General features: G+C 35.7%; 1 protein-coding gene across 1 annotated transcript in view; it reads right to left on the bottom strand.

Annotated features, from left to right (window-relative positions):
- Window positions 1–9,743: 9,743 nt before the first annotated feature.
- Window positions 9,744–11,744, bottom strand: part of lpar6a (lysophosphatidic acid receptor 6a) — a 3,309-nt gene continuing 1,308 nt past the window's right edge. The window contains exon 1 of the mRNA XM_029655054.2: window positions 9,744–11,744. This exon is cut by the window's right edge and continues 1,308 nt beyond it. Within this exon, the coding sequence (XP_029510914.1) occupies window positions 10,865–11,744 (880 nt within the window). The 3' untranslated portion in view covers window positions 9,744–10,864.

Below are 11,744 nucleotides of genomic sequence, written 5' to 3'. Positions count from 1 at the left end.
CACCTACATTACTCTACTGTCTTTAATAAACACCTACATTATTCTACTGTCTGTCTTTAATAAACACCTACATTACTCTACACTGTCTTTAATAAACACCTACATTACTCTACTGCCTGTCTTTAATAAACACCTACATTACTCTACTGTCTTTAATAAACACCTACATTACTCTACTGTCTTTAATAAACACCTACATTACACTACTGTCTGTCTTTAATAAACACTTACATTACTCTACTGTCTGTCTTTAAAATAAAATAAACACCACCTACATTACACTACTGTCTTTAATAAACACCTACATTACTCTACTGTCTGTCTTTAATAAACACCTACATTACTCTACTGTCTGTCTTTGATACACACCTACATTACTCTACTGTCTGTCTTTAATAAACACCTACATTACTCTACTGTCTGTCTTTAATAAACACTACATTACTCTACTGTCTTTAATAAACACCTACATTACTCTACTGTCTGTCTTTAATAAACACCTACATTACTCTACTGTCTTTAATAAACACCTACATTACTCTACTGTCTGTCTTTAATAAACACCTACATTACTCTACTGTCTGTCTTTAATAAACACCTACATTACACTACTGTCTTTAATAAACACCTACATTACTCTACTGTCTGTCTTTAATAAACACCTACATTACTCTACTGTCTTTAATAAACACCTACATTACTCTACTGTCTGTCTTTAATAAACACCTACATTACTCTACTGTCTGTCTTTAATACACACCTACATTACTCTACTGTCTTTTTAATAAACACCTACATTACTCTACTGTCTTTAATAAACACCTACATTACACTACTGTCTTTAATAAACACCTACATTACTCTGTCTGTCTTTAATAAACACCTACATTACTCTACTGTCTGTCTTTAATAAACACCTACATTACTCTACTGTCTGTCTTTAATAAACACCTACATTACACTACTGTCTTTAATAAACACCTACATTACACTACTGTCTTTAATAAACACCTACATTACACTACTGTCTGTCTTTAATAAACACCTACATTACTCTACTGTCTTTAATAAACACCTACATTACTCTACTGTCTGTCTTTAATAAACACCTACATTACACTACTGTCTGTCTTTAATAAACACCTACATTACTCTACTGTCTTTAATAAACACCTACATTACTCTACTGTCTTTAATAAACACCTACTTTACACTACACTGTCTTTAATACACACCTACATTACACTACTGTCTTTAATAAACACCTACATTACACTACTGTCTGTCTTTAATACACACCTACATTACACTACTGTCTTTAATAAACACCTACATTACACTACTGTCTTTAAAACACACCTACATTACACTACACTGTCTTTAATAAACACCTACATTACTCTACTGTCTTTAATAAACACCTACATTACACTACTGTCTTTAAAACACACCTACATTACACTACACTGTCTTTAATAAACACCTACATTACTCTACTGTCTGTCTTTAATACACACCTACATTACTCTACTGTCTTTAATAAACACCTACATTACTCTACTGTCTGTCTTTAATACACACCTACATTACTCTACTGTCTTTAATAAACACCTACATTACTCTACTGTCTTTAAACCCTACTGGCTCCACTGTCATCTACAAGACCCTGCTAGGTAAAGTCCCCCCTTATCTCAGCTCGCTGGTCACCATAGCATCTCCCACCTGTAGCATACGCTCCAGCAGGTATATCTCTCTAGTCACCCCCAAAACCAATTCTTTCTTTGGCTGCCTCTCCTTCCAGTTCTCTGCTGCCAATGACTGGAACGAACTACAAAATCTCTGAAACTGGAAACACTTATCTCCTCACTAGCTTTAATACCAACTGTCAGAGCAGCTCACAGATTACTGCACCTGTACATAGCCCACCTATAATTTAGCCCAAACAACTACCTCTTTCCCAACTGTATTTAATTTATTTATTTATTTTGCTCCTTTGCACCCCATTATTTTTATTTCTACTTTGCACATTCTTCCATTGCAAAACTACCATTCCAGTGTTTTACTTGCTATATTGTATTTACTTGGCCACCATGGCCTTTTTTGCCTTTACCTCCCTTCTCACCTCATTTGCTCACATTGTATATAGACTTGTTTATACTGTATTATTGACTGTATGTTTGTTTTACTCCATGTGTAACTCTGTGTCGTTGTATCTGTCAACTGCTTTGCTTTATCTTGGCCAGGTCGCAATTGTAAAATGAGAACTGTCTTTAATCAACTAGCCTTACACTACACTGTTAAATAAACCTGGAATAAAATAAAATAAAAATACACACCTACATTACTCTACTGTCTTTAATAAACACCTACATTACTCTACTGTCTGTCTTTAATACACACCTACATTACTCTACTGTCTGTCTTTAATAAACACCTACATTACACTACACTGTCTTTAATACACACCTACATTACTCTACTGTCTGTCTTTAATACACACCTACATTACTCTACTGTCTTTAATAAACACCTACATTACACTACACTGTCTTTAATAAACACCTACATTACTCTACTGTCTTTAATAAACACCTACATTACTCTACTGTCTGTCTTTAATAAACACCTACATTACTCTACTGTCTGTCTTTAATAAACACCTACATTACACTACTGTCTTTAATAAACACCTACATTACTCTACTGTCTGTCTTTAATAAACACCTACATTACTCTACTGTCTGTCTTTAATAAACACCTACATTACTCTACTGTCTTTAATAAACACCTACATTACTCTACTGTCTGTCTTTAATAAACACCTACATTACACTACTGTCTTTAATAAACACCTACATTACTCTACTGTCTGTCTTTAATAAACACCTACATTACTCTACTGTCTTTAATAAACACCTACATTACACTACTGTCTTTAATAAACACCTACATTACTCTACTGTCTTTAATAAACACCTACATTACTCTACTGTCTGTCTTTAATAAACACCTACATTACTCTACTGTCTTTAATAAACACCTACATTACTCTACTGCCTGTCTTTAATAAACACCTACATTACTCTACTGTCTGTCTTTAATAAACACCTACATTACTCTACTGTCTGTCTTTAATAAACACCTACATTACTCTACTGTCTGTCTTTAATAAACACCTACATTACTCTACTGTCTGTCTTTAATAAACACCTACATTACTCTACTGTCTGTCTTTAATAAACACCTACATTACTCTACTGTCTGTCTTTAATAAACACCTACATTACTCTACTGTCTGTCTTTAATAAACACCTACATTACTCTACTGTCTTTAATAAACACCTACATTACTCTACTGTCTGTCTTTAATAAACACCTACATTACTCTACTGTCTGTCTTTAATAAACACCTACATTACTCTACTGTCTGTCTTTAATAAACACCTACATTACTCTACTGTCTGTCTTTAATAAACACCTACATTACTCTACTGTCTTTAATAAACACCTACATTACTCTACTGTCTTTAATAAACACCTACATTACTCTACTGTCTGTCTTTAATACACACCTACATTACTCTACTGTCTTTAATAAACACCTACATTACTCTACTGTCTTTAATAAACACCTACATTACTCTACTGTCTGTCTTTAATAAACACCTACATTACTCTACTGTCTTTAATAAACACTGTCTTTAATAAACACCTACATTACACTACTGTCTTTAATAAACACCTACATTACACTACTGTATTTAATACACACCTACATTACTCTACTGTCTTTAATACACACCTACATTATTCTACTGTCTGTCTTTAATACACACCTACATTACACTACACTGTCTTTAATACACACCTACATTACTCTACTGTCTTTAATAAACACCTACATTACTCTACTGTCTGTCTTTAATAAACACCTACATTACACTACTGTCTGTCTTTAATAAACACCTACATTACTCTACTGTCTTTAATAAACACCTACATTACACTACACTGTCTTTAATAAACACCTACATTACACTACACTGTCTTTAATAAACACCTACATTACACTACACTGTCTTTAATAAACACCTACATTACACTACACTGTCTTTAATAAACACCTACATTACTCTACACTGTCTTTAATAAACACCTACATTACACTACTGTCTTTAATAAACACCTACATTACTCTACTGTCTTTAATAAACACCTACATTACTCTACTGTCTGTCTTTAATAAACACCTACATTACTCTACTGTCTGTCTTTAATAAACACCTACATTACTCTACTGTCTTTAATAAACACCTACATTACTCTACTGTCTGTCTTTAATAAACACCTACATTACACTACTGTCTTTAATAAACACCTACATTACTCTACTGTCTTTAATAAACACCTACATTACACTACTGTCTTTAATAAACACCTACATTACACTACTGTCTTTAATAAACACCTACATTACTCTACTGTCTGTCTTTAATAAACACCTACATTACTCTACTGTCTGTCTTTAATACACACCTACATTACTCTACTGTCTTTAATAAACACCTACATTACTCTACTGTCTGTCTTTAATACACACTACATTACTCTACTGTCTTTAATAAACACCTACATTACTCTACTGTCTGTCTTTAATAAACACTACATTACTCTACTGTCTTTAATAAACACTACATTACTCTACTGTCTTTAATAAACACCTACATTACTCTACTGTCTTTAATAAACACTACATTACTCTACTGTCTGTCTTTAATACACACCTACATTACACTACTGTCTTTAATAAACACCTACATTACTCTACTGTCTTTAATAAACACCTACATTACTCTACTGTCTTTAATAAACACCTACATTACTCTACTGTCTGTCTTTAATAAACACTACATTACTCTACTGTCTTTAATAAACACTACATTACTCTACTGTCTTTAATAAACACCTACATTACTCTACTGTCTTTAATAAACACTACATTACTCTACTGTCTGTCTTTAATACACACCTACATTACACTACTGTCTTTAATAAACACCTACATTACTCTACTGTCTTTAATAAACACCTACATTACACTACTGTCTTTAATAAACACCTACATTACTCTACTGTCTTTAATAAACACCTACATTACTCTACTGTCTGTCTTTAATAAACACCTACATTACACTACTGTCTTTAATAAACCTCTCCATTCCAAACCCACTGGCTCTGTCTTTAATAAGACCAACACCTACATTACTCTACTGCCTGTCTTTAATAAACACCTACATTACTCTACTGTCTGTCTTTGATACACACCTACATTACCCTACTGTCTGTTTTAATAAACACCTACATTACTCTACTGTCTGTCTTTAATAAACACTACATTACTTTGTCTTTAATAAACACCTTACATTACTCTACTGTCTGTCTTTAATAAACACTACATTACTCTACTGTCTTTACTAAGCACCTACATTTACACTACACTTTTTAATAAACACCTACATTACACTCATTTGTCTTTAATAAACACCTACATTACACTGTATGTCTTTTTAAACACCTACATTACACTACTGTGTCTTTAATAAACACCTACATTACTCTACACTGTCTTTAATAAACACCTACATTACACTACTGTCTTTAATAAACACCTACATTACTCTACTGTCTTTAATAAACACCTACATTACTCTACTGTCTGTCTTTAATAAACACCTACATTACTCTACTGTCTGTCTTTAATACACACCTACATTACTCTACTGTCTTTAATAAACACCTACATTACTCTACTGTCTGTCTTTAATAAACACTACATTACACTACTGTCTTTAATAAACACCTACATTACTCTACTGTCTTTAATAAACACCTACATTACACTACTGTCTTTAATAAACACCTACATTACACTACTGTCTTTAATAAACACTACATTACACTACTGTCTTTAATAAACACCTACATTACACTACTGTCTTTAATAAACACCTACATTACTCTACTGTCTGTCTTTAATAAACACCTACATTACTCTACTGTCTGTCTTTAATACACACCTACATTACTCTACTGTCTTTAATAAACACCTACATTACTCTACTGTCTGTCTTTAATACACACCTACATTACTCTACTGTCTTTAATAAACACCTACATTACTCTACTGTCTGTCTTTAATAAACACTACATTACTCTACTGTCTTTAATAAACACTACATTACTCTACTGTCTTTAATAAACACCTACATTACTCTACTGTCTTTAATAAACACTACATTACTCTACTGTCTGTCTTTAATACACACCTACATTACTCTACTGTCTGTCTTTAATAAACACCTACATTACTCTACTGTCTTTAATAAACACCTACATTACACTACTGTCTTTAATAAACACCTACATTACTCTACTGTCTTTAATAAACACCTACATTACACTACTGTCTTTAATAAACACCTACATTACTCTACTGTCTTTAATAAACACCTACATTACTCTACTGTCTTTAATAAACACCTACATTACTCTACTGTCTTTAATAAACACCTACATTACTCTACTGTCTGTCTTTAATAAACACCTACATTACACTACTGTCTTTAATAAACACCTACATTACTCTACTGCCTGTCTTTAATAAACACCTACATTACTCTACTGTCTGTCTTTGATACACACCTACATTACTCTACTGTCTGTCTTTAATAAACACCTACATTACTCTACTGTCTGTCTTTAATAAACACTACATTACTCTACTGTCTTTAATAAACACCTACATTACTCTACTGTCTGTCTTTAATAAACACCTACATTACTCTACTGTCTTTAATAAACACCTACATTACTCTACTGTCTTTAATAAACACCTACATTACTCTACTGTCTTTAATAAACACCTACATTACTCTACTGTCTTTAATACACACCTACATTACTCTACTGTCTTTAATACACACCTACATTACTCTACTGTCTTTAATAAACACCTACATTACACTACTGTCTTTAATAAACACCTACATTACTCTACTGTCTTTAATAAACACCTACATTACTCTACTGTCTGTCTTTAATAAACACTACATTACTCTACTGTCTTTAATAAACACCTACATTACTCTACTGTCTGTCTTTAATAAACACTACATTACACTACTGTCTTTAATAAACACCTACATTACTCTACTGTCTTTAATAAACACCTACATTACACTACACTGTCTTTAATAAACACCTACATTACACTACTGTCTTTAATAAACACCTACATTACTCTACTGTCTGTCTTTAATACACACCTACATTACTCTACTGTCTGTCTTTAATAAACACTACATTACTCTACTGCCTGTCTTTAATACACACCTACATTACTCTACTGTCTGTCTTTAATAAACACTACATTACTCTACTGTCTGTCTTTAATACACACCTACATTACTCTACTGTCTGTCTTTAATAAACACTACATTACTCTACTGTCTGTCTTTAATAAACACCTACATTACTCTACTGTCTGTCTTTAATAAACACTACATTACTCTACTGTCTTTAATAAACACCTACATTACTCTACTGTCTGTCTTTAATACACACCTACATTACTCTACTGTCTTTAATAAACACCTACATTACTCTACTGTCTTTAATAAACACCTACATTACACTACTGTCTTTAATAAACACCTACATTACTCTACTGTCTGTCTTTAATAAACACCTACATTACTCTACTGTCTGTCTTTAATAAACACCTACATTACTCTACTGTCTGTCTTTAATAAACACCTACATTACACTACTGTCTTTAATAAACACCTACATTACTCTACTGTCTTTAATAAACACCTACATTACTCTACTGTCTAATAAACACCTACATTACTCTACTGTCTGTCTTTAATAAACACCTACATTACACTACTGTCTTTAATAAACACCTACATTACTCTACTGTCTGTCTTTAATAAACACCTACATTACTCTACTGTCTGTCTTTAATAAACACCTACATTACACTACTGTCTTTAATAAACACCTACATTACACTACTGTCTTTAATAAACACCTACATTACTCTACTGTCTGTCTTTAATAAACACCTACATTACACTACTGTCTGTCTTTAATACACACCTACATTACTCTACTGTCTTTAATAAACACCTACATTACTCTACTGTCTGTCTTTAATACACACCTACATTACTCTACTGTCTTTAATAAACACCTACATTACTCTACACTGTCTTTAATAAACACCTACATTACTCTACTGTCTTTAATAAACACCTACATTACTCTACTGTCTAATAAACACCTACATTACTCTACTGTCTAATAAACACCTACATTACTCTACTGTCTGTCTTTAATAAACACCTACATTACACTACACTGTCTTTAATAAACACCTACATTACACTACACTGTCTTTAATAAACACCTACATTACACTACTGTCTTTAATAAACACCTACATTACTCTACTGTCTGTCTTTAATAAACACCTACATTACACTACTGTCTGTCTTTAATACACACCTACATTACTCTACTGTCTTTAATAAACACCTACATTACACTACTGTCTTTAATACACACCTACATTACTCTACTGTCTGTCTTTAATACACACCTACATTACTCTACTGTCTTTAATAAACACCTATATTACACTACACTGTCTTTAATACACACCTACATTACTCTACTGTCTAATAAACACCTACATTACTCTACTGTCTTTAATAAACACCTACATTACTCTACTCTACTCTGTCTCTCTAAACTGCAATGTTGTTTAGCTACATGACACAGTTCTGTCCACAGAACAGGAAAAACTACAAGGTGTTCTCTCACAGTCAGTCACTAGTCTATAGCTGTTGAACTAGATGTTTTGGATAATTAGCTGCACAGTGATTGTCTGTATGCTATATGCTTACAGTGACTGATTGTATTATATTGACGTCTTATTTTGGTTATAAAAGAAGAATCTATTTTGAAAACCTCTTTTATAAACCCATTATGTGTGAAGAAAATCGACAACAACAAAAACAGAGCTCCAGCTACAGTCTACTGTTGCTTAGTGATGTTACATTTCCGGAACTGAGACAATTCTATCTTGGTGTTGACACAAAACGGTTTCCTTTTTTAGTTTTGTAACAATATCTTTCACATGAATATTAAGCTTTTGCATTCTTTTTTTAAAATTGTTTTTTTTATTTCCGGCAAGCGGTGATTAGTGACATAAAACAACCGATTCCTGTGTCAGTGCATTGTCTTGTACGGGACGATATACAATAAAGTGCCTACTATGAGTTTAGGATTTAAAAATCTCTTCAGGCACACACAGTATACTGTATACTCACAAACACTTCTTAGACCCACCTGTTTTCAGATACATACACAATACAGAATATCAAAACTAACATCACTGAGATACACAAAGCAATTCATAGCCTGATATTTCTCAAGTTTAATGAAATCGAGGCCATGGTAATAAAGTTATCGCTGCCATGAAAACAGATTCATTGGTAGCTACATGTTACACTCTGTTAAAAGTCCTGTTCTCTCTCTCTCTCTCTCTCATTCTCTCTCTCTCTCTCTCTCTCTCTCTCTCTCCAGTGATCATTCTCTCATTCTCTCTCTCTCTCTCTCTCTCTCTCTCTCTCTCTCTTTCTCTCTCTCTCTCCAGTGATCACAATCCATTCCAATTCATATTTTTCTGAAGTTTAATTACTTTTGTCTGGCACAATTATTGTGCAAAAACAGTGCTAATTCCACAAGGGGATGTTAGTTAGTTATATTAAATTAACATATTAACTAACAGGGGATCAAATAAGACAACCTGACAATACTGTAGACTGTCTGGTACATATAGCATGGACAGTCACAGGGGCTTGGTCCATGTTGCAGCCCTGAGATAAACACTGAAATCCTATACGTATGTCCTCTTTCCTTGCTGGTGCCTCAGCCCTCCTCCTCCAAGCCCCTTCCAATATCTCCAACGTCTCCCAGAGGCTTGCTGATAATCCATTGTGTTTGATGTTAATCCATTGCGTGTGTAATGTCTGTATGTGTATTTGCATGTATCAATTAAATTCACAAGTCTTAAGTCCAGAACTACAGATAGATAGAACCATTTAGAGACCCTGTGTGCTGCTGCTAGCAACCAGCCAGCCAGCCAGTCTCCACATCCCTATTGTCTGGTGGAGCCAGACAGACAGACAACCAGCCAGCCAGCCATCCAGTCAGCCAGTAAGCCTGCCATTCAGCCAGCCAGTCAGTTAACCAGTCAACCAGCCAGCCAGTCAGTTAACCAGTCAACCAGCCATCCAGTCAGCCTGCCATACAGCCAGCCAGTCAGTTAACCAGTCAACCAGCCAGTCAGCCAGTAAGCCTGCCATTCAGCCAGCCAGTCAGTTAACCAGTCAACCAGCCATCCAGTCAGTTAACCAGTCAATCAGCCATCCAGTCAGCCAGTAAGCATGCCATTCAGCCAGCCAGTCAGTTAACCAGTCAACCAGCCAGCCAGTCAGTTAACCAGTCAACCAGCCATCCAGTCAGCCAGTAAGCCTGCCATACAGCCAGCCAGTCAGCTAACCAGTCAGCCAGCCATCCAGTCAGCCAGTAAGCCTGCCATTCAGCCAGTCAGTTAACCAGTCAACCAGCCAGTCAGCTAACCAGTCAACCAGCCAGTCAGCTAACCAGTCAACCAGCCAGTCAGCTAACCAGTCAACCAGCCATCCAGTCAGCCAGTAACCCTGCCATACAGCCAGCCAGTCAGCTAACCAGTCAACCAGCCAGCCGGTCAGTCCCTCCACACCCCCCAGTGTCAAACAGAAGACTCTGTGTTGTTAAACACTTTGTCTTTCAGTGTCCTCAGGCTGCAGTGGAAGTTGGCGCTGGTCTCACTCTGCAGTGCCTCAGAGAACTTAATGTCGTACGCCTGGCTGATCGTGGACTTCCTCTTGATAGAGTTCTGGATGGTCTCCGAGGTAAAGTAGTAGATGATCGGGTCAAAACAGCAGTTAGACACAGCAATACAGAGAGCGACAGGATAGATAGTTCGGACCACGGTCTCTGAAGCGCAGCCCTTCAGCGTCCCAGTTCGAACCAGGGCATAGAAGACTAGGTTGACGTTATAAGGGATGAAACAGAAGCAGAAGATGAAGAGATGAACCACGATCATTCGAAGGATCTTGGTTTTGTTGAGTTTCCCCCCGCGGCTGATGGTCTGGGGTCTCCTCAGGGTCTGGAGAACCATGACGGAACATACCACGTTGAGGAGCAAGGGGATCAGGAAACCCACCGTCTCGATGAAGATCACCACCTTGGAGAGGTGGGACTTCCACTGCGTGGATGAGAAGTTCTCGAAACAGAACCGTGCGGTGGAGTGGTTGTGGTGTGGCGATGTGGTCTCCAGTTTAAACCCTGTCGGTAGACTCCCTGCCAACACCAGAACCCAGACCGCCACGCACACCATCTTAGCGTTCCTCTTTGTTCTCAACGCCCGTGACCTGAGCGGGTGAACGATGGCCAGGAACCGATCCACACTAATACAAGTGAGGAATAGAATACTCCCGTACATGTTGGTATAAAATAATGAGACGGAGAGCTTGCAGAGTATCCCGCCGAACGGCCAGTCCTGGTTAAGGAAGTAGAAGACCCTGAGAGGCAGTGTGAAGACGAAGAGAAGGTCTGACACCACTAGG

Source organism: Oncorhynchus nerka, linkage group LG11 (genome assembly GCF_034236695.1).
Source record: "Oncorhynchus nerka isolate Pitt River linkage group LG11, Oner_Uvic_2.0, whole genome shotgun sequence".
NCBI classification, from domain to species: Eukaryota; Metazoa; Chordata; class Actinopteri; order Salmoniformes; family Salmonidae; genus Oncorhynchus; species Oncorhynchus nerka.
This window is presented reverse-complemented; position numbering and strand designations above follow the sequence as displayed.